This window comes from Fusarium tjaetaba (genome assembly GCF_013396195.1).
Source record: "Fusarium tjaetaba strain NRRL 66243 chromosome Unknown NRRL66243_c0000197, whole genome shotgun sequence".
NCBI lineage: Eukaryota > Fungi > Ascomycota > Sordariomycetes > Hypocreales > Nectriaceae > Fusarium > Fusarium tjaetaba.
In genome coordinates, this window is record NW_023501393.1 from 32447 (window position 1) to 54602 (window position 22156).

The following is a 22156-nucleotide window of genomic DNA, read 5'->3' on the forward strand; positions in this document are numbered from 1 at the left end:
TAGGTAGACAGACAGATATGAGAAAACAAAGATATTCAATATTCTAATCTAACTACTTATCTTATATTGTCGTACAAGGGAGAGGATCATCAAAGCGAGCTTCGAGGCTTGCGTTCGTCGCTAGACCAAGCCCCGTTGGCTCAGTGGTAAAGCGTATCACTAGTAATGATAAGATCACTGGTTCGATTCCAGTACGGGGCAAGCGTGTTAGTCTTTTGCTGGTCCTTCTTTTTGTTATGTGTTTAAGCGTCTTCAATGTTATGTGACCTCTTTATGATAACTGTTTGGTGTCGAGGTGAAAATTTCCTTTTTAGGCGCAATATCTAACGGGAGGTAAAACTTAAGCAAGAGCTTTAGTGAGTGGCCCTTCTTCACCTCCATGTGACAGAGCTCGTCCTTCCTATTGGTAACTTGGCTATTAATTTGTCTCTCGCATCTAAGGTACCCGCCTAATTAGATGGGCTAGAAGAACCTGGTATGGTATTGCGAAGTGGGTAAATGGAAGCATTTTATATATAATGCTAAGATCATCAAGGTTGCAGGGCGCCAGCTCAGAAGTGTAGGTTCAAATAAAGCAATGCGAAGCAGTAATGATTGAGGTTTATATGTATGTGCATGGCGTAAATAAAGATGCTATTATGCATAAGGTAGTGTTGGTTGAAGGTAATCGCCAATAAGACATTCCACCATTCAAGGTGTAACTTTGCAGGCCGAAGCTCTTTGCCCAGAGAGGCCCCTATCTACATGCCATTGTTGCCATCGCCGTCGCCATCATATCTTTTCACCAGTGTCGTTTTCGCAGTTGAACTTGCAGGCTATTCTCGTAATATTTATCGTATTTACTTGGTTGGTGCCTTGGGTTCACCAGACGCGTCGAGGACGGGCTTACCCCCTCGGTAGAACCACCAGAACCCACCGCCAATAGCGAGGGCACCGGCGACGAGAATTTTGTTACTGATAATGAGTTATTAGTCCAGCTCATGCTCATCTCAATTCGTGTATCCATACTGGTTCTGGTTCTGTTTGGGCGGCTTCGCCTGGTACGGCTCGGAATCACGGAGGATGCTCGAAGTGCGGAGTCCTCGTTGGGCTGCAGGGAGAGGTCGAACGACAGCAGAGCGAGCGACACGAGCGACGAGAGGAGACATTTTGACAGTCAAGGAGTATATAATCAGCAATTGACAAGATTGATAGTCGGTAATAAATCCGCAGATCTGAAGGAGGTGTTGACAACGGAGCTAAGCTAAGTATCGAGGAGGAAAACGCCTCTACTCGCGTCGGGAACTCGTCTCTCTTAAAAGAGGAGGTGGTGAAGCGTTACTTGCGGGGAATTTCTTGCCGTCATTGATGAGTGACGAGACGCGCATGTCTGATATTATCCAGGTCTTTAGCAAAGTCACATTATTGTATTTGGAGAACCTGTTTGGGGGCATGTAAGCCGTGCTGCGAGCCGCCACAGTACAGACGAGGGACTTGTCGAGTACACAAAGGAACCCCGGATTTTCCCCAGACGGCAGTCCGGTAGGTAGCTTCTCCAGGGATGGGTACCCCTGACTTGGGCGTCTTTGGCTTTTGACTGGATGAAGGTAGCCGTTGTGTCCTGAGATGGCGGGCAAGTGCGGAGAGGGAGGCTTGGAATCGGCTGATGAGTGTTGCATTGGTTTATTGATGGAGGGGCTTCTGCATGTTGTCTCAACTGGCCTGTTCACCGCCTCAGCCACCCTATTATGTGATGGCTGTTTTCACATTCTCAAAGTGACATGTCTTCAACATTGATTCTATTCATACGCACAGTTCAGAAGAGGTTAAGGATGGGTCCATTTCTATTCTGATCCATCAATATCCACTGTCTAGCAGGGGTCTCTTCGGCAGCTAAAACTCGACCCACTCGATTTGAAGATCTCAAGATGAGGTTTAACATGTTGGTTCACGATACGACGATTGACACGATTGAAAGGGTTAAAGAGAACAATATCAATTGAGTCTTCTGTACTACCAAACCAGTAGTAATTAGCCACATCAAATATCTTAATACTACTTGTCGAGGGCTTATCGATTCCACACAATCAAAAACAAGGAACGGAACGGTTCGTTCCATTCCCGCTTCTTGGCAACCTGCAAGCATCACGCAACTCCTTCAATTGCTCTGGTTACGAACACCTTGCAAGAAGCAACATTTGCATACATTGCAACCTCATCAGTTCTCATGCGAGAATCTTTACCCGATAATTGCCGCCGCAAAGTCCGTCTATGATATGTGAAATCATGTCAAGCCTGGGCTCAATATCCAACGCTTGAGCAACCAATCGGTTCTCTTCTATAGCATTACTACAAGTGAAATACATATTACTTGAAGTTTAATTTCTCCTTCTCGCATCATCCTGTTTCTGTTCAGTTACCGTTCCATTTGGTTCTCCTCTATGTTTCCGAGGCAGAGCACGACACATTTGCATACTTTCAATCACTTTGAATTTCGAACATCCTAGCCAATGCATCCCTTCATTGAGGGAGTTATCTCACGATGGCGGGTTTCAATGGAACTGCCTGATATGAAAGATGAACCAAATACGTGTGCTTGGTGGTGACAAACATCTAAAGCCGTGAAGTGATTTTTAGTATACCTACCCAAGGTACATATTGTATGAATCCTCCATGAATACCAGTGGCTCATAGAGTTAGGCAAAATGTTTCACTTGATGATTGCAAAAAATAATAATAGCAAGTATTATTCATATCTATCATGCTCTCGAATCTGTCACAAGTCATCAAGTTCGACGAAATATACAGCTTACCAACAACACTCAAAACTAATAGCCCTGGAGCTACAATCACCAGTGTCGCGCATTTGTACATACAATCGAGAGACCTGGCTATGAAATGTCAATAATTTCAATCTTCTTGTCTGGTTGCATCCAACATCGCTTATTCGGTTTGCAACGATCCGATCGGATGGATGACCTTTTGATCGCATTGACAGTCGCGTAAACTTCTGGTTCTGAAACAATTGAGTAAAGGACACCAAGCTGTATTACCAAACGTCACCAAACTATATCTCAAGCCCCCCATCCGTCCAGCCAAAGTCGTTTCTCATCTCTCCCTAGATATTTAATACAGGGTAAGCCCCTCATTCAGCTGAACCCCTATATTCCCACGTGCATACCCACCCCCACCTAACCTCACCGTTCCCGCCCATCAACAGTTTCCCTTTTCGGTCACCGCCTTCAATTCTCCAAAGTGTCCCCTCCACTCACTCCCCCAGCAAAACACAGAGATCAAGCTCAACTTCACCTCCCCCTACGAGCTTCTTCTCCCTCTCTTCTCTCCAATTCCCACTCCTCATCACACCACAGCAATCATGTCCCTCCACGTCCCCATGGCCCATCGCACCAAGGACCAGGGCGCCACAAAGGCCGTCATCCTGGTATAGCTTCACCCTCTCCACCCCTCTATAAACTTGCTGTTCTAACAGAGTAATTGTTCTAGGTCGGTGGTCCTTCCCGCGGCACTCGTTTCCGCCCTCTCTCCCTCGACGTGCCCAAGCCTCTATTCGAAGTCGCTGGCCATCCCATCATCTGGCACTGCCTCTCCTCCATCGCTCGCGTCCCCAACAAGCAGATCCAGGAGGTCTACATCATCGGCTACTACGACGAATCTGTCTTCCGCGACTTCATCAAGGACTCCGCCAAGGAGTTCCCCGCCATCACTATCAAGTACCTCCGCGAGTATGAGGCTCTTGGAACCGCTGGCGGTCTCTACCACTTCCGTGATGCTATCCTCAAGGGTCGCCCCGAGCGTCTCTTTGTTCTCAACGCCGATGTTTGCTGTTCGTTCCCTCTTGACGAGATGCTCAAGCTTTTCAACGATAAGGATGCTGAGGCTGTCATCCTCGGAACACGTGTGAGCGATGAGGCAGCGACAAACTTCGGTTGCATTGTCTCCGATTCTCACACCCGTCGTGTTCTGCATTACGTCGAGAAGCCCGAGTCACGAATCAGCAACCTGATCAACTGTGGTGTCTACCTTTTCTCCACCGAGGCAATCTTCCCCTCTATCCGCTCCGCCATCAAGCGCCGCCTCGACCGACCCTCTCGTCTCGTCTCCTACCCCTCTTCCGATAACCTCGAAAACAGCTTCGTCCTTCCTGATGACGACGATGATGACGAAGAGAAGAAGAGCGGAGTTATTCGCCTGGAGCAGGATATCCTCTCTGATATGGCCGACAACAAGCAGTTCTACGTTTACGAGACCAAGGACTTCTGGCGCCAGATCAAGACTGCTGGCTCTGCTGTCCCTGCCAACGCTCTCTACCTCCAAAAGGCTGCGCAATCCGACCACAGCGAAGAGCTTGCCACTCCTAGCGCAAACATAGTCCCTCCTGTCTTCATTCACCCTACAGCTGAAGTGCACCCCACTGCTAAGCTCGGCCCCAATGTAAGCATTGGCCCCCGTGCTCACATTGGCGCTGGCGCCCGTGTCAAGGAGAGTATCGTGCTCGAGGACTGCGAGATCAAGCACGACGCTTGCGTTCTCTACTCCATCATTGGCTGGGGTAGCCGCGTTGGCGCCTGGGCTCGAGTTGAGGGTACCCCTACCCCCGTTGGCAGCCACTCGACCAGCATCATCAAGAATGGTGTCAAGGTCCAGAGCATTACCATCCTTGGCAAGGACTGTGGTGTCGGCGATGAGGTCCGCGTGCAGAACTGTGTCTGCTTGCCCTACAAGGAGTTGAAGAGGGTAAGTTCCCAACTCGAAATGTTCGATGATCAGCCCGCTAATAGAGTTACAGGATGTCACCAACGAAGTCATTATGTAAACGAAGCTCGTTTCTACAATCTAGACTAGTGCAAAAAGTTTGCGTTTGATCTTCTTTGAAAGAGGCGCCATATATCCTTAAAAGTTGAGGCCATCAAAGCGTAATGGAGGGTGTATATAGGAGTGATATCTGAGGAACAAAACTGCTTCCCCCAGGTCACATCAAGAGGAATGACTATTCAGTAAAGCAAGTAAACAGCGATAATGGACTTGTATTCTTGTCCAAGCCTCTCCACTATATTTTCAACTTGAAAGCTGTGATTTTTGGGAAACACCATTCCCGTCCTCTCTAGTCTTGATCTAAGATTCACGTTTCTATAATCAGGGGTATACTGCATACAACACCTCCTCAGAAGTGGGTGTTTTTCCTATCGCCAACCATACCAACCGGGGTAACGCAGAAAGTGATAACCACTGCAGACCGGCTATGCAAGCTCTTCTATCTATCCAAGAAATGTACCAATGAGATCCTGGCTATATATAATGTTACTGCAAGGATGCGTGATTCATGTCTTCGTTCGACTTCATAATAATGAAATCCCGAATACGAAATTTTGTATTCGAGTGTATAAGGTGGTTTGATCGATATATATATCGAAAAGATCAATCGTCTCTCTTAAAGTTTGATCGAGATGGCGTTCTAGGCAGTAGTGGTGTGCTTGGTCGACTCGTGGTCAAACCCATAGGGCTATCCATGGGATTGACAGTCAGTCGGTTCGCCAAATTACGAGGGGTATGTAAGCTCTCAATAGCCGGTTTCTCGAAGCTATGAATCTGGATTGGTGGAGGACGACGGATAGCCCTATCTGAACCATTGTAGATCCAAGTAGAGAGGAGAACTAGGAATGTGCCAATGACAAACTGCAGGCTGTGTTAATATCCATGCAATATGGTCACGATAAGGGAACTTACTGTTGCCGACACCTCGAACTGGAACAACATCATGCTGATCAAGAAGCTAATGACAATACTGATGCTCGTCGCAAAGTTCTTGACAATATTATCCGTATCCCGAATTACAACGCTCGCCAACATGCCACCGGCAGCTTGGAGCACAACGGCACTCCACACAACCCAATTGTAGCCCTCAAAAAAGCCGTGCTCGCTGATTCCCTCACCGTCCTGCCAAATTACACCACCGAGGCCGGCAGCAAAGATGGAATAAAAGCTTAGCTGAACGTTTCGGATCCAAACACTGGCTTGGGTGGGACTCTCTTTGAGTAACTTTTCGAAGTAGACACCCGTCAAGCCGGATACGGTAGCAGCGACAAGGACAGAGACCAAGCCAACCGAGTAATTCATAAGAGGATCCAGCGGCGGCAAATCATGGTCAATGCCTTGATAGGTAGCAGATCGCTTAGCAAGATGTCCAGCCTGGCCGTTGTCCGTGGGTACGTGTCCAAGCTCATGGAGCGAGCGAGGGAAGAAATGGTCCGTCATGTGGCGGAGAGGAATGCTGGATGAGCTCGAAGATGAGCCGGCTTGAGGGAGTGACACAACACATACGCCCAACGTCAAGATGATGAGGGCAAGCCAGCGCTTGGGTCCCAAGTGTCGTCGCAGCAGTACAACACTGAACAGTGCTGTGATGAGAATCTTTTGGGGAAAAACAGTCAGAACGTACTCTAACAGGGCTTATTTTGCCAAGACCAATATGACTGGGTGGTGAGACATACCTTGAGTTGATACAGCACCTGAAAGTGCACCGCATCCAAGTTACCCACAGCGACATACTGCAGCATATTCTGCAAGGTATAGAAAGCAGCTGTCAATGCAAGTTTCCACCCATCACCTGCAAAAACAGAATTATAGATTTGCTCGAAAAGGACTGTTGCGGGTGTCGTAGGAGCTAAGGTCTTTGAGGTATCGTAGATGGCCAAGGATAGCGAAACGGCGAGCTTGATGATCTCGTTCAGAAAGACGGCGGTCGAAGTAAAGTAGCGGTGATCGCCACTCGGAGGCATAACGCGAGAGTAGTGCATAATCTGAAGGCAATGTTAGCTGAGCCTAGGATGATGCGCTGCGACAAAAACCTACCAAGATAAGGGCTGAGTTCTGAAAAGTCAACTGGAATAGCACGTCAGTACCAGAATCATGGAATTTGCGTATTACCAAACAGAATAGCAAGAAACCAGGTGTGAAGTTCGTACCGTTGTTAAAGCCCACTGCTTCTTGTTCAGACCTAGGAAGCCACCCTGGCTAGCAGGCGGCGCCTTGGGGAAGGCCTCCAGTATCGCCATTGTAAAGTCGAAAGGAGAGCTGAGTTCGTCGATGTGATGTAACGGAGTGTGATATAAAGAGAAATTGGCCTGTAGTAAGAGAGCAATGCGCCTTGAAACCGCGATGGGGGCTTTGCGACACTGGCTGGGAAGACGATGCGACAATGGGCGAAATTCGAATTCTTTACGATGGCTCGGGCGCCAACCAACCACGTCCACCGAATTTTCTGGGTTCTTTTTCGTTTGTTAAAGTAGAATGGTGCAATATCGAGTATTCGGATCGCGTGTCAATCTTGTAAATGTTTCTGTTGCAGATCCAAGGGCCCCTCCGCGATCGCAATCGTGCACTGCCAAGGCTCGGGAGCCAATGCCTTGCAATATCGTCACTGCCAGTCGACGTCGGATATCCGTGCTCGTTATTCGTACTTCCCGAAGTGCCAGAGAATAATCGTAAAGAGCTTCTACACGTAAGGTAGAAGAAATGATGGAGAAAAAGGACAAAAGGGGAGGAAAGAGGCGGGGAGCACCTTCAAAAAAAGGAAGTCTCCGTTCTTTACAGAATAGGATAAGGCAGGTAGGCAGGAAGGATACAGTGACCCTGGGGTAGTGCAAGGAAGGAAGCACCACAGCCGTCCAGCCTACAATGGAAGGAATTGTGAACCGTGAACCTGAACCCCTTGCCTTACTTCCTGTTGGTTTTTTGTCATAAAAATAGGACCCAGACCTATGCCCAGCCAGGTAAGGCAGGAAGGCATGTGGCAGTTGGTGCATCTTCCTCCCCACTGGCCAAGCTACCTAGGTAGATGTATGGGCGGGCGGGGATCTAACAGAGCAGGAATCAGGGGCAGATGCATCTTTGGGAGTGTTTTCAGCAGGGCAGGGAATGAGAAGTTCCTGTTTGAGAGACGGGATTGGTTGAGTTTTCAATGCATTTTCCTTAGCAATAAGAGCAGTAATTGCTTAATTTTCGATAAATCGTCAATAAACCTTTATAATTTTCAACGTTGCAGTCATTAACTCTAATAACCCCTGTTTAAGTTGCCCCGGCCCCTTTATTATCCCTGCCCCCGTGCCTTTTCATTCATGCCAGGAACCAAGAGGGAAAAAAAGCTTTGTAGCAGGCGGATACCGGTAGATTTAACCGAAAATCTTGTCTGAGACTCTGGCTCTTGCTCTTTATACCAAGCGACAAATCTATCCACAAGCGGTGGAAGATCAAGTCGCATCCCTGTTCACTTCATAGCATGACCAGAGAGTATCAAAACCGTGAATAATCGGTACGAAAAGGCCGAGGTTGTAATAAGCTACTCAGCCTCTAGTACAGCTACTAAACGAGGCTGTACGGAGTAGTCTATGTATGCTCAAATACGATGTGGTCAATCACCTTCCAATTTCAACATAAATCTCCCCAAGCCAAATCAATCTCACTTCGGATCTCGAACTAAGTTCGTCGTTCCCCTCCCCGGCTCCGATCCCACCGGCGCCGATCGTCATCCAAACCCCACCAGACTCCGCACCTCTTCTCATCAAACATGTCCAAGCACAAAAAACCCAACCTGCTATGTTTTGTTTCGTACGTCATTTGCTTCCAGGGAATTACATCCTTTACTAATATGATATGTTTCGACGTCGACAATCCCCAGCTTCACAAATGCTGTATTCCTTAATGGCGTCATTTATCAGACTAGACTTGCCTGCTTCTGCACTGCTTAGTGACGTATATCGTGCGTCTTCCGGATATCATATATGCAGAACCACCAGCCACGTAGGAAGACATCCATCCGTCCATCCTTGACTTTTTACGTCAAATCCGCACCTCAAACGCTGTACGACTGTCCCCATGTGTGTGACATCTGCCGCCGCCCGACGCAGGCGCCTTTTTCTTGGGTCCAGCCAAAACGTCTTCCTCTGTCTCAGCTGTGTCCAAAGGCCCCCCTCCCGTAATACATTATACAGCATTTACATTCACCGCTCTGATGGTGTGGTTTCTCACTCACTAATGCGCAAGCAATCTCATCTGAAAAGCAAACCTCATCTTTTCTTTGTGCTGCCTCGACCCGCGAGGCGGTGAGCCCAATTGTCTGTACATGTTGTACCCTGATCCTAAGTTGTCCCTTCAATCATTTTGCAAACAACTAAAATCTGTTTCCCACCCATATCCTGCAAATCCTGGAAATCCAACTATCATCTGTCCCCAAAACCAAAAAAAGCTACATCCTTCAGCCTCATCCGCCACGTCCTTTCCCATCCACGTGTTGCCTGATATCAAGTGCGGGTTCTCGGACTGTTCGCTCACGTCTGGCGTCATTGACTCCCAGTTTTCGTGAAACGATTTATTTTCCTCTTCAGCATCACTATCGTGCTTGACACTGTTGCCTGAGTCAGTGATTTCATAGCCCGCGATGCGTTGATCACCATCTGGAATAGCTCCGACTCCGGTGGGCTGGATGGTAAGCTGAGTGCGAAGTTGCATGTTCTTAGTGCCAAAGTTCCAGACACTCTCCCGAGGCAGGAACATACTCGCGCTCAAGCTGTGCACCGGGACGTCGTCGATCCGGCGATACTGAAAGTCGCCCGCGCTGTCGAGGTGGTGGAAGAAGGCTGCGTGATGAGGGCTGCGGAAGAAAGCTAGGGATCCAATGTCGAATGTTGGATAAAGACTGCTGCCGTAAACTTCACTTAGCCAAGTCGCAAAGGACCCACCAATCCGAGATGCTCCCTCTCCTTCATTCTTGCTATTTCTGTCGTGGACCGTCTCATCCTGTGACCCATTAGTGTCCGAGCTGCGTTGACCACCAGGGCGGCTCTCCTAAATGATCCGCGACCTCAGTTTGTCACTGCCCTCGTCTACCGATTCTTCACAGTTGTCATCCGATGAGCTTGACTGAATAGCGAGACCTGCGCCGTTTTCGATAAGCCATGTGATATCAGCCTCTTCATGAAGGAGCTCTGGGTGCTTGTCAATGAAAGACTTGACGCGAGAGAGTTGATACAAGTTGGCTTGGCCAAGGACAGCTCGGTTGAAACCATAGGCAATACCATTGTCTCGCATGTAACGGAAGACATCGAAAGGAATGTCTTGGCTCAAAGAAGCCTGCTTGTGTCAGCTCCTGACCAATTTTTGATGCATCACTGTGGCTGTTTCGGGAACCACTTACGCCTGGATCGACTCTCCAGAACCATTCATAGTTGTGGAGACGTCTCTCGTTAGCAAAGGGAGCCGAGCTCCATCGCTTCATCTGGCGGATGTCGGCGATGGGCTTATAGGTCTTCGGGTTGCCGTCAGAGTCGACTCCGTGGGAGTCAGAGAGTCTGGAGTGATCAGTCCAGTCGGGCATATTCCAGTTCTCCTCAGGAATAACTTCGAAGAAACAAGTAGCATTGGTAGCGCTGGAAGTGAGCTCCTTGAACCTATTAGGAAGATCTTGGACGCTAAAGAAAACCCAGTCGTACAAGTGGCGGTTATTGAACCTGTCCTCGATCTGTTGAATACTGTAGAGTATAGCACTCATATCGCCTTCTTGGACGAGGGTCACCAAGGCTGCCTTGAGGGGGACATCGGCAGAAGAGGGCAGGGCAGAGCCACACACGAACAGGGTGAAGTGAAGAAGGGCGAGGGCCCCTGCCCACCAAGGAGTGAAGCGACGGGCTTTTGCCATGATGAAGGTGGAGAAAAGGTTCAACGTTCAGGGGAAGAATTGACAAATGCCTTGAACGAAGAAAGGACCGGAAGGGTTAAAGGCCGTAAAGATGAAGGCTATTGAGTACCTTAGGTGGATGAAGTGCAGGGTGGAGAGGAAGAGGTCTTGAGAAAGGAGTATGAGAAAGAAAGGAGTGTAAAGGCACCTTAGGTGCTGAGCACGGAAATGTTCTAGACGTGCCAAAGAGAAGAGATTGTGCTTGTGCTTGTGATTGCTTTCGATTCCAGGTTCGAAGTAGAATAACGAATCAAAGGATGAAGAATAAGAAGAATGAAGTAAGAGAAGAGAGAAGACAAACCGGGGGGCATTTGTACCTACTAATAATCCTTCACCTTGCGGTTATTGTATCCTCAGGCGAGAAGAACCAAGGAGATGCAGGTTGGCAGGTGATTCAATGTGGAGGCGGACATGGACGTGGCAGCTGCGAGCAGGTGCAGTATCTTACCTCATCGACACACTAAACACCAGCTTGATAAGAAGAGAAGTAGTTGCCCAGCGGCTCTGGAGTGACCGGAAGAAAATATCCGGACCGGGGAAGCCCAGGAACAACAACAGACCGGTGTTGGCGATGCACCCATTTGCCCACTCACGATAACATCATCTTGTTTCCTCACCTCCTCCACCCAACGCCACTCCTCACCAAACATGGCATGTGATCATGAGCCGCAGCAATCTCAGTCGGTTGTGTTACAGAGGGAACGATGAAAGATAACGGTGTGTCGAGAATCGCTTTGCTCACCCACATTAGCCATTTGTCATGAACTTCACCAATCAATACACTCTCAGGATGGTACTGCATGATTGTGTTTGCATGCCCTCATTAACCAGGCGTTCTTTCGTATCAACGAGCACCAACAGTAGTCTATCGCCTGCCTGACCCCAAGTTCGCACCGCTGGACCATCAGATCCCCAGCAGATAAGCCTCAACGCCATGTTTGCCTGTTAAACAAAAAATACTGCCCGCCGTTCTCGCCCCTGTCACCGCATAGGAACGACGTGTATTACGACAATGATACAACCTTAAAACCATGCCTTTTGTTTAAGCCTCCACATCCATTTGTTCAACGTCCACTGAGCCATCCTCTAAACTTATGTCGAGAATTCTTGCGTATTGAAGCGTCAATCGCTGGAGCTCGCGGTATTTTCCTGTTTGCTGTTAGTTTATACAACTTTTGTCATAGTGACTGACAACAATAACAACAACTTACCAAGAATCATAACTACACCTGTGAGCAGCTCCTTTCGATCCCATCCACAGATGTCGCCTTCTTTGCTGAACCACCCATGGCCGTCCTCTTCCTCATCTTCTTCTTTGTCTTCAAGTATGCCACCAAGAAGACTGTTGAGAAGCTCTTCAACCTTGACCCTTGCCCCCTCGGCGCCCAAGCGCTTCGCATACATGAAGAGATATAGTCGAAATTCTTCCCGTGCCTCAAGTTGCAGAGCGCCAGCAATTCTTGTTTCCAAATGGGCAATGCTGACACTGCTTTCAAGATTTTCGGATTCCTTCCGCTGCACAACCATCTTAATAACGCGCTGTAAGGAATATGATCTACCTTTCAACAAGAATTCGTTCGTTGTATGTCGCTCGAGGAAAGGTATGATGCCTGACGACACATTGGCTTTGGAAGACTTGTTATCTTGTCTGTCCTTAGAATCAGGACCGACAGCTGTAGATTGCAAAGCAGAAATAGAAGAATCGTTCGAGTTCCAATACTGTGAGCCCACTGCCCACCAAGCTTCACTTAGGCGTTGCCATGTATACATATCGCGAGCATAGCAGTAGCCATCACCATTGGTCAGTGTCACAATGATGTGGCCAGTACTGTTCAGATGGGCAGAAGTAATACCAGGGCCAGGTGTCGCGCTGTGTTGGTTAAGAGATGTCGTGGCAATATCCAGAATTGGTCCAAGTGACACCGGAGGATTGGGAGCAGATTGGGTTTTCATGTCCCAAACATGGGCAAGGCCGACAGCTGTAATGCACAGCAGCCAGTGATCGCGAGCTTCTAGGATAACAGGCTGCGACTCGAGTATGATAGGGGTGAGAAGTCTTCTTCCAGCAGAAGTCCAGGTATGCACAGATCCATCTTCGCAAGCCACGGCCCAAAAGTGTTTCGTCGCTGTTACTAGAATGACATCTCTGGGAAGCCACTCTTCCCAGATAAGGGCGCCCCTTTTGCTGACTATGACATGCGAAGGATGGCCACGGGTGATATCATTCTTCGCTTCCAGAATTATGTTTTCTGGGGTCTTTGTTGCTTCTTCTAAGGAGCTCTCGCCCTGTAAAACTCCTCTGTCCAGCGGCCGAAGGATATGTGACCGGATCTTCGGTACAGCTAATCTGACTTGAGCGAAGGACATAGACACATTCATGACTGCGGGCCTGAGGAACTCAGGTGTGGGAACAACGCCATTCTGAACAGGTACGAGGGCTGCTGGCTCGACTCCATTAGGGCCATCAGTAACGATAGGTGTAGGGCCTGTTGCAACACGCTTGGCAACCGGCTCCTCTTCATCTTCGTCATCACCCAGGTTGATTTGCCTCTTGTTACCAAGCAACATGGCGGCAATGCCTCCCTTAGGTAGACCGTCATAAGGCTTGCTCATGTCAACTATTGTCTGCGGTGTATCATTTTGCGTGTTCTTGTTGGTGCTCGTTGTTCCGACCAACTGAGTTTGAGGCAATGAAGACGTGCCTGTCCCTGATGATGACACCAACAACGGTGCAACTCGCTTCTTGCCATCTTTGCCGACAGTGACCCGCGATTTCAATTCCTTGACACGTTCGGCTGCCTTGTCCGCTGCCTCTTCCGGCTGCTTCTCTGGTTCGTTTTCTGGCTCAGCTTGGCCATTTGTCGATGGTTTTGCCGAAGTGCCATTGGGTTTAGGGCCATTAGCGATAGGTGTTGACTCCTTGGTTGACTCAGAAAAGTCTCCCATGAGTGCACCCATCCTCGACTCTACAGCCCGCGACTCTCCCTCTTTACTCTGGTTTTCCAAAATGAGGCCATCGACGTCCTCGGCTATACCCATTCCTTTCCGAGACGCGCCATATTTCTGAAGTGCCTTAACGTTCTCCTCTGGTTGCGCTACCCAGCCGAGCTCTCCCTCCTCGAAATTTACAACCACAATGCTACCGTCTAGACTTGACGCAAAAATGGTCTGTCCATCTGGAGTCCACGCTAGATCAGATATCGACTTGCCTGACAAGTCTTGACACACGACCACAGGCCTGGATGTGTTTGTGTTCCATATACTCAAAGTCTTGTCCTGGCCAGCTGATGCTATCACTGTCACGAGCGACGTCGCAGCCCCATCGGCTGCGCTCGCATCTGGCTTTGACGTGTGAAACAGTCGAGGGGAGAACATGCACACTTCCGTTGGAGCTTCATGGCCGATAAGATTGATTTCACTATCCCATCTCGTCCGCTCGATAATGGCAACCGAGCTCACGGGGCCGTTTACAGCATTGGCAGCTGCGATGTGATTACCATCAGGGGACCACGAACATCGTCGAAAGTAGGTAGTTAGGGGCGAACTCTTGAATGGTGAGCTAATGGTCGTTTCGAGAACAAAGTTGTTGACCATGTCGTGCTGCGTCGCATTAGGCGCGGGCGAAGTGAATCGAAATATTTTGATCGTTCGGTCGTCGCTTGCGGTTGCAAAGAATTTGTTCGCAGGATCGAAGGTGATACCCTTGACATGACTTTGGTGTGCAGGCAGAGTCTTCAGCTTCTCGAACGTATGACCAGACCAGACGACGACCTTGGAATCGAGGCCAACAGAAACCAATATCGAAGAATCGTACGACCAGGCGAGATCCTGAACATCATTATCGTGACCGATTAAACGTTTGTATGTCTTCCAATTCTCGACAGGAGGAGGCTCGTTGGTGCCAAAGGTAGCAGCTGGTGGTCCTTTATCCAGATGGTATACGCAAATGATTTTGTCGTCCGCTCCACTGGCAAGATAACGCCCATTAGGCGAAAAGCGAACCGAGTGGATTGTTCCAAGATGATGGCTCATGTGGCAGAGCTGCCGAGGCTTGTTGTACTTTGGTGTGTCGGCATTGTAGATACTTTCGGTCGACCATACGCGGACGTGTCCATCGCCGCCAGCAGTCGCAAGTCGTTTTCCATCCGGGGAGACATGGCAGCTGTAAACCTCGAAATCCTTTTGCTCGCCGCTATGGCTTAGCCATGAAGGCTTGATCATACGCATTATGGAAAGTCGAGTGGCATGCCCGGGGAGGAATCGCGTTTGAGTCGAGGGCTACGCTATGAATAACCTAAAGGTTAAAGATACTCGTCGCGATGAATTCGAATCCGATGCGATCAATTCAAGCGGTGGGAATAATTGACGTTGTTTGAAGATGGTGATGAGGATGGAGTCTGGCTTAAATTGGAGTTAACGCGATGTCGCGTTTTTTGGGCCCAGGCCAGTCAGTCAATCAATCAAAGATGCAGGGTCAGCTATTCCTCGCCCGTTATGGAGGCTGCACCCCAGGAGGCAGTGGAGTGGACAAAATTAGGGGATTTCGTCACAGGGCAATCTTCTTTTTGGGTAAGCTTCCTAACAAATGCCGTGCAGCTTAATGATTGGTCGTTGCGGAGTAACTTTGATGCGCCGACTCTCCCTGCACTTCCTCCTCATGTAAGTCAACTATTCCTCACCGAGTGCTCTTTGTTTAACACATTTTGATGGCACAATGCTACGATAAGACCAATCAGTCAATCATGTTCTTACATCCAAAACAGGCTGAAATGTGGGTTACCAACATGTTGGACCTACCACCACATCCAAAATCACGAGACTCTCAAGTGCTTCTCCGCGACTCACAAGCTTTTGGATGTTGAGGTGTAGATCTCACCCAATCTTCACCCCTGGCATTATGTCAAAAGGTTGGATGCAAGGATCGCCCTACCACTCCCGCTGCCTCTAAATCACACGTTCTGGACCGGTCAGACACCTTTTGAGAGACAAGTGTCACTATGTTCATTGCCCAGTCGGAGTCTAGGGTTTTTGAATGGCTTTGTGTTGTTTCCATGATTAAGTTTGCCGAATGTTTAGTTTACGAATAGAACCATGATCACCTTATCGTGCTTGTTAAGGGCTGGGCTGGGCTGTCCTGGCTACCTTAGTGGCCGAACTACTCGACAACAGAGTTTTATACACAGAAGCTTTGTTCGGCGGGAGAACTTTCAACAGGCACATGTGAAAAGATAGTTCACTCACAGCCTCAAATTCCTAAACCTTGACCGCCCTTCGGTGAGCGAGTCAAAATTACTTTTCTGTCCCGTCCTTTCTCCTTACATGACCGACGCACTGACTTTCCTTGCGGCCATGATCTTTGACTCGAAAATATATAAGAGTGAACACCACGAATTGTTCTTACTTCCTCAACTCACCTCATATTGTTCATTATGGAGCTGTCTGCTATAAATCGTAACCCTTTAGGGGCTCCGGCCTCTTCTGGCTGCTCAACAGCCTCTCTACTCTCATCCCTGAGAAACTATCATCACATCCAGGTTGATAAGCATTTTCACCGTCGAGAAAAGACCCCTGCGATCCCTGCATCCCTCGAGCCCATGATGTTGATACCGCAGTCCATATGTGTCGGTATCGAGTTGGAATTTATGGTTGCACTGCAGATTCCAAACTCCGACGCTGTGACTGGTGAGACTCGATGGAGCTGTCCTACAACACCAGAGGCTTTTCTGGGCCTCGTGATGGGAGACTACAAAGACATCGAACCGTCTTGCATTCACAAGGTATGCGAATTGATCGCCAGCAGCGGGGTCTCCGTCTCGTGTAGCCTCATACCTCCTTCGCCATCCAGCCCTGCCCATATCCCTGGCACTACAATTCTTCCGCTCACAGATAATAGCGGAGATATTCGAACTTGGAATAATGTGTCTGTTGGCGGACCAGTGTCCAAGTCTGATTTTTGGTATATCGTTCCGGAGCGTCATATCACCAGAGACTGCGTCAGTAAGTCCGGAATGACACCTTCGAATAGATACGACTGGTATGGAACTGAACTCAACAGTCCTATCCTCACTCGTCCTGAAGAGTTCAGTCAGGGGCTACCTACCCTCAGAAAGTGCCTTGCGGCAGTGCAGGGCGACATGGTACTTGGACTTAATTCTGGTTGTGGACTACACCTTCACGTCAACGAAGCCGGCAGCATGCAGCTAGAGACTGCGCTGCGCCTTGCATCTTTAGTCTGGCTGCTGGAAGATTCTCTGCTGTACCCTCTGTGCCATCCTTTCCGCTCAACGTCTCCTTACTCTGCGCGTATCAGCGTTGAATCTCGAATCGCCATGGAAAGGGGTGAACCGACAGTGTATGGCGAGGGTGCAGCTCTTGTTGAAGCACTTGGAGAGGTCATGCGACAGCTGCACTGGCGCAAGAAAGTTGACAGAGGTCTGCTGGGAGCTATGAAACGCCTGTGGTCGGAAAACAGCCTGGTTAGCTTGGGCATCGCACTCCGAAAATTCGATGAGGGATCCCTTCATACAACTACCCGGTGTGCGCTGGTTGTCTCTAAGCACGACACTATCGAGTTCCGGTATCCCGAGTCCACGTTTGACGTTGACTTTATCGCCGGCTGGGCTGACTTGGTGCGACACTTGTACGCGGTTGCGATGAGGCCTCAGGTGGAATTTCATCGAATCCTCTGTCGTGTATATGAACTTGTGACCCGTGACCAAATGCCTGGATGGTCAGCCATGTTGGGGGCGATTGGTTTTCAGGGCGATGTCAGTCGCTGGCAGCGACATATCAACGAGTACGGCGATACTCTGAGCAACCTTGACAAGCAGGGTATCCTTCCGAATATTGGGCAGTAAATGGGGTGCTTTTAAAAGAGTGTTCTTGTATAAACGGAGCATGATGGTCTTTGGGTACACAGTAATTGGACGTTGGGATAGACTGGTTGATTTGATCGCGACTTGGCTAAAGGGAAAAGGCAAAGTCCTACACTGGCTTGGTCAAAAGGGCGGAGCATGGAGTTGGGAGTCTGGACTGCGGAAAAGGGAAACATGTAGATTTGGCTATTTGGGTAAATCGATTGAAATTTGCTTTGTATAAAATGACCTTGCTTGTTTGTAATGGCCCCTTCATGGTTGACTTATCTTGTATTCTTACGCATTTGTTGGTAAAGTGTCGTCTTGTAGCTCACCACGCCCTCCCCCTTCGGGCTCCAGCTTCCTCTGAACCTCCATCAACGCCCTAGCCTCGTCTGTGCCGTTCTTCTCGACATAGCCCATCAGCTCAGCATCCATGTCTCGCACAGCATCAGCCATGGCTTTCCAGCCATGCCAATCGACGACGTTGCGAGCGGCCATGTTCCAGGCGCTCGCAGCGGCGCAGACAATGTTCATCTCGTACTCGAGGATGCGTCGATAAAGCGTTAGAAGAGTTTGATGGACTTGCGGCTGTTGACGTTGGAACTCTGGTAGTGATGTCCAGGATGATGGATGGAGGGCGCGATGGAGGGTCATGTAGTGAGGAATGGTGTGTGCAATATGCACAAACCCTTGGCGAATATCTTCATGTCGGAGAAGGGGTTCTAGTAGAAGCTATTGATGATGTTAGTCTCGTTGTTCACTGGGTTGGGTCAGTCGGAGCTTACTGGTGTTAGTGAGCAGAAGCCCGCCCAAGCGACAGCGGCGCTGGGCTGGTCATGGAGTAATGAAGCTATAGTCGACCTTGTGTGAATCAGATTTTCTCTTGCTTCAACATCTCCGGAGTCTGTTTGTGATGTCTCCTTAACTTCACGGTTTAGCCCAGATTTTGCGATCATCATCATAAGTTCCGCTCTCCTCTCACTTTCTCTCGGTAGCCCATTACCATTCCCGTTATGTCCCGGCCTCAAAGTATCAGGAAGTGCATGGGAAATAATGCTCTCATAGGCGAGCACAAGACCAGAAGACGTGCCATCTCTCTGGAGGACATCGTATGCTGCGTTCCAGAGTTCAAGGTCGTGAGCGCGCTCCTCCTCCTCTGAGGCTGATCCGCGGCGGCTCTGGCGTTGACTATGTTTGCCGATATGTGGAATATGACATGATGAGGATTCGCGAGATGGATTTGCGGATGATGAGGGAGATGCTGAGGAAGCTTCGGGAGATGGGGGATGTGAGTGACGGCGAATTTTGCCGACGAGCCGCTTTACTTTGCTTGTTGCGTTATGGGGAGCTGAAGGTTGTGAAGCGGTTTTCATGATGACGGTGACGGTGATGGCTGAGTACCTTACTTATGATATGAAGAGAAGAGCAATGAAGAGAAGATTGGGCGATGGAGTTTGCAATGGATAGAAATTACACAACATGGAAACTGATCAAGTCCCTCACGGTATTTTCTTCTTCCAGCTGACCTGACAATGTCAGTTAATACCAATCCATTGATAGGCCATGACGATGATATCAGGAACTGGCAATGATCCCAAAACTGGGGGCCGATAATACCCCTAGCTAGGACTAGACGGGATAAGAACAGTTCATCAGGGCTCGGGAATCGAGTCAAGCAACGAGCTGAGAGTTACATCGAGTAAAAAAAAAGTAAAAGAAAGGGTCTCACTCACCCTCAGCCGAGTTCCGACGATCATCAGAGCCATTCCATCATCGTAGTAACGGCCCTTTTCTTAGAGGGGTCACCTGAACCGAGCAGTCCATGATACAGGTTTTTGGGGTGATCATTTTGGCGTGGAGCCAAGACGGAGCCAAGATGATGACCCCAGGAGTTGATGGGGGATGAGATGGATACTGGCGGGCTTAATAAAGAGGGTCAATTCCATGAACGAGCAACAGTCTGAAGAACCGTTATATTTGAGTATTGTATCGGCCGAGACAGTGACGTCTGGGAATAACGAGGTCTTTTCCAACCTACTTACATTAGGTTAATAGCGTAATCAACCCTTATGCCGTAGGAATCGGTAACCATGAATCAAGACCAAGAATACCAACCTGGCCAAGACTTTTTCATGGCTGCCTTGAGACAAAGATCCACGACATATGAAGTCATATTGAGAGTACAAACATCACCCAACAAACAAACCAACGAATTTGCTCTGTAACTGGCCAATGCCCCTCGCGTCATCATCTCCAAGACCGGGGTTGATGAACCGCCGGGAGTGGGGGGTCTCAATCCACTGGAGCGTCACTCTTCTCCACTGTCGGCCCGGCGGAGTTACTGAGAGACAAGAAACTCGATGGTTTCTATCACGAGATATTGCAAGGAAGGGTATTTAAGTTTGCAAGGAGATAGATCCTACTGTAACGGTATAAGGAATTATATTCAAGTTTTGACGGCAGTTGTCGCCAGGCTTTAATATCATGTGAAATTGGTATTGATCTACGAGCCAAGCTTGATCTTGAGGCTGGAGACTGAGAGTGCTGATCTGGACTCGATGCGAGGCTGCAAATTATGCGCATGGGAGAGAGCCAAGGCACACGAGATAGAGCGTTTCAAAGAAGCAGACAATTGCTAGTTTGTTTCGAGGACTTCAAGAGAGACATAGCGACAGTCAAAGCGTGTATAATGTCGCTGTGGTCCTGCGCTCAGTCAGTCTTGTAGGTAAGGTAGGTAGGTAGCGAATCAAACTCCAAGAATACAAGATCATATGGTTTGATCATCACATATAATTCCTTATATAGGTATGTAGACGCTCGTTTCACTCCCCCTAATTGGCTTCCAATCACACGTTTTCCTGTACCTATACGCGTTGATCTCGGCATGAATATGGCACTTTGCTCGAAACATCGTCCCCATCAAAAAAACGGAAACACAAACACCAAATCCTCCGGTATGATTATCGCAATTAAACAAACACAGCCGGTCACCCTGTTTCACTCGTTGCGACTCAATATATTTAAAAGCAAAACAGCACTAATTTTTCCGAGTCTAATCAATCTGTTCCCAAAATGTCGCTCAAAATAAACCATCCTCTATGCATATTGTGATCCTTGTTTCATTCTCATCCACTCTACTTGAAACACTACCATCTCCGCCTGTGATCGCATCTAAACATCCCACTTTCCCACCTGGATTGGGTATAATTCTTTTCCTCTTCCCCGTCAACTAACTGCTGCTGAACGTCTCTCCCAACCTCCTCGTTGCAGTGCAGCGCAGCGTTTCCCTTTCTCAGTCACTCGTTAAGATAGGTGTTGATCACCTGTTGGTCCGTTACTCTTCACCACGATCCGTTCTTTTTCTCAACAATCTTCTCTACTTTCTTTCCGCCCGCTACATTAGCTTTCGAGATGCATTTCATCAACCTTGTGGCCGTCTTCATCGGCCTCGCAGCCGCAGCGCCCACGGCCACTCCCACCAAAGACAACATGATCGCCGTCTCAACCACAGCACCCAGCGCCTACGAAGATCCATACACCTACTGGGCTGCTGGAAACCACTCCTTCAGTACATGCGACAAGAAGACTTATCACGCGCACCAGGCCCCCAAGAGCACCAAGCGGGCCGACTACAGAGACTGCGCAGCGCTTCTCTCAACCTTTGGTACTCGGAACGGCACTTTCAGCATCCCCGCTGCTTCCGACGACAAGCGCGAGTACGATGTGGGAGATGGGCTTGTCAACATCGTCAAATCAGGATCGTGCGCCTTTGCTGTGCGTGCTGACAAGGGATTGAAAGTCGGCGATGATGATGTGGTTTGGATTATGCAGAAGGCTGTTCTGGAGTACTCTTCTGGAACGGACATGGCAGCTCGTGGATCTGTCAAGTGTGCTGCTGATGAGGTTGGGAAGAAAGGGGGTCTTTACTGGCAGGTTCATGGTACTGAGTCTGCTGGTTATTAGCTGGCGCCTCGGTGGTCTTGACGATCATCTGTTCGGTCTATGGATAGGGGGGAGTTTTTTTTTAACCTGAAGGATTTATTGGAGGATCGGTTCTGGAACTGTCCTGACGACGAGATGCGATTTTTATGTGCGATACCCAAGTGTTCACAGAGGATTTGGCACCTAAAGATATAGCCACAATGAGTACATATTTCTTCTCCTCGCGTCTCCAAACGGACGCATCATTCAATAATGATACATGCAAAGATCAAGGAAGGGCAATACCATGGTGCCATTTTCCACGTTCACTGAGTCGCATGATCTATGGCATCACAGTCTACCTCAATAGCTTTGGCAGTTCCCGTAGTCTCACAACTTGAAGATGAGTAGTTGATAGAGTACCACCGAGAAGTATCTGCTGCAGTGGCCGATTTGAAGCCATTAGAAACTGGCCTCAGTGGTTGCGGATAACATCATTGAGGATCGCATATGTCGTTTGCATCACTTACGACAAAGCCAGTGGTAACAGGACTTCCATCAGACACCTTACTTATAGATTCTCAATGTCTCTTGCACTATTTTCTTTGCTTTAGATAGTCTCATCGAAACATGTTCTGGCTCTAGCTCT

At 48.8% G+C, this 22156-nt stretch overlaps 8 protein-coding genes across 8 annotated transcripts; 3 read left to right on the forward strand and 5 right to left on the reverse strand.

Annotated features, from left to right (window-relative positions):
• Positions 1-740: 740 nt before the first annotated feature.
• FTJAE_8869 (uncharacterized protein) lies at positions 741-1148 on the reverse strand (the record flags this gene model as incomplete). The annotated part of the gene is made up of 3 exons (XM_037355730.1): positions 741-777; positions 844-954; positions 1009-1148. 3 exons carry the CDS (start codon positions 1146-1148, stop codon positions 741-743), a joined length of 288 nt encoding a protein of 95 aa, XP_037204028.1.
• Positions 1149-3355: 2207 nt separating this feature from the next.
• On the forward strand, positions 3356-4813 carry FTJAE_8870 (mannose-1-phosphate guanylyltransferase; the record flags this gene model as incomplete). Its single annotated transcript, XM_037355732.1, has 3 exons — positions 3356-3421; positions 3484-4734; positions 4787-4813. 3 exons carry the CDS (start codon positions 3356-3358, stop codon positions 4811-4813), a joined length of 1344 nt encoding a protein of 447 aa, XP_037204029.1.
• A 602-nt stretch (positions 4814-5415) lies between these two features.
• FTJAE_8871 (UDP-galactose transporter) lies at positions 5416-7052 on the reverse strand (the record flags this gene model as incomplete). Its single annotated transcript, XM_037355733.1, has 5 exons — positions 5416-5673; positions 5725-6435; positions 6489-6797; positions 6850-6879; positions 6963-7052. The coding sequence occupies 5 exons, from the start codon at positions 7050-7052 to the stop codon at positions 5416-5418; spliced, it is 1398 nt and encodes a 465-aa protein (XP_037204030.1).
• Positions 7053-9062: 2010 nt separating this feature from the next.
• On the reverse strand, positions 9063-10690 carry FTJAE_8872 (mannosyltransferase; the record flags this gene model as incomplete). Its single annotated transcript, XM_037355734.1, has 4 exons — positions 9063-9112; positions 9246-9792; positions 9883-10125; positions 10190-10690. 4 exons carry the CDS (start codon positions 10688-10690, stop codon positions 9063-9065), a joined length of 1341 nt encoding a protein of 446 aa, XP_037204031.1.
• Positions 10691-11771: 1081 nt separating this feature from the next.
• FTJAE_8873 (HIR1-like protein) lies at positions 11772-14956 on the reverse strand (the record flags this gene model as incomplete). Its single annotated transcript, XM_037355735.1, has 2 exons — positions 11772-11878; positions 11941-14956. The coding sequence occupies 2 exons, from the start codon at positions 14954-14956 to the stop codon at positions 11772-11774; spliced, it is 3123 nt and encodes a 1040-aa protein (XP_037204032.1).
• Positions 14957-16158: 1202 nt separating this feature from the next.
• FTJAE_8874 (uncharacterized protein) lies at positions 16159-17586 on the forward strand (the record flags this gene model as incomplete). Its single annotated transcript, XM_037355736.1, has 1 exon — positions 16159-17586. The coding sequence occupies one exon, from the start codon at positions 16159-16161 to the stop codon at positions 17584-17586; it is 1428 nt and encodes a 475-aa protein (XP_037204033.1).
• Positions 17587-17880: 294 nt separating this feature from the next.
• Positions 17881-18959, reverse strand: FTJAE_8875 (uncharacterized protein; the record flags this gene model as incomplete). The annotated part of the gene is made up of 2 exons (XM_037355737.1): positions 17881-18318; positions 18372-18959. The coding sequence occupies 2 exons, from the start codon at positions 18957-18959 to the stop codon at positions 17881-17883; spliced, it is 1026 nt and encodes a 341-aa protein (XP_037204034.1).
• A 2038-nt stretch (positions 18960-20997) lies between these two features.
• On the forward strand, positions 20998-21549 carry FTJAE_8876 (necrosis-inducing factor domain protein; the record flags this gene model as incomplete). Its single annotated transcript, XM_037355738.1, has 1 exon — positions 20998-21549. The coding sequence occupies one exon, from the start codon at positions 20998-21000 to the stop codon at positions 21547-21549; it is 552 nt and encodes a 183-aa protein (XP_037204035.1).
• Positions 21550-22156: the final 607 nt, after the last annotated feature.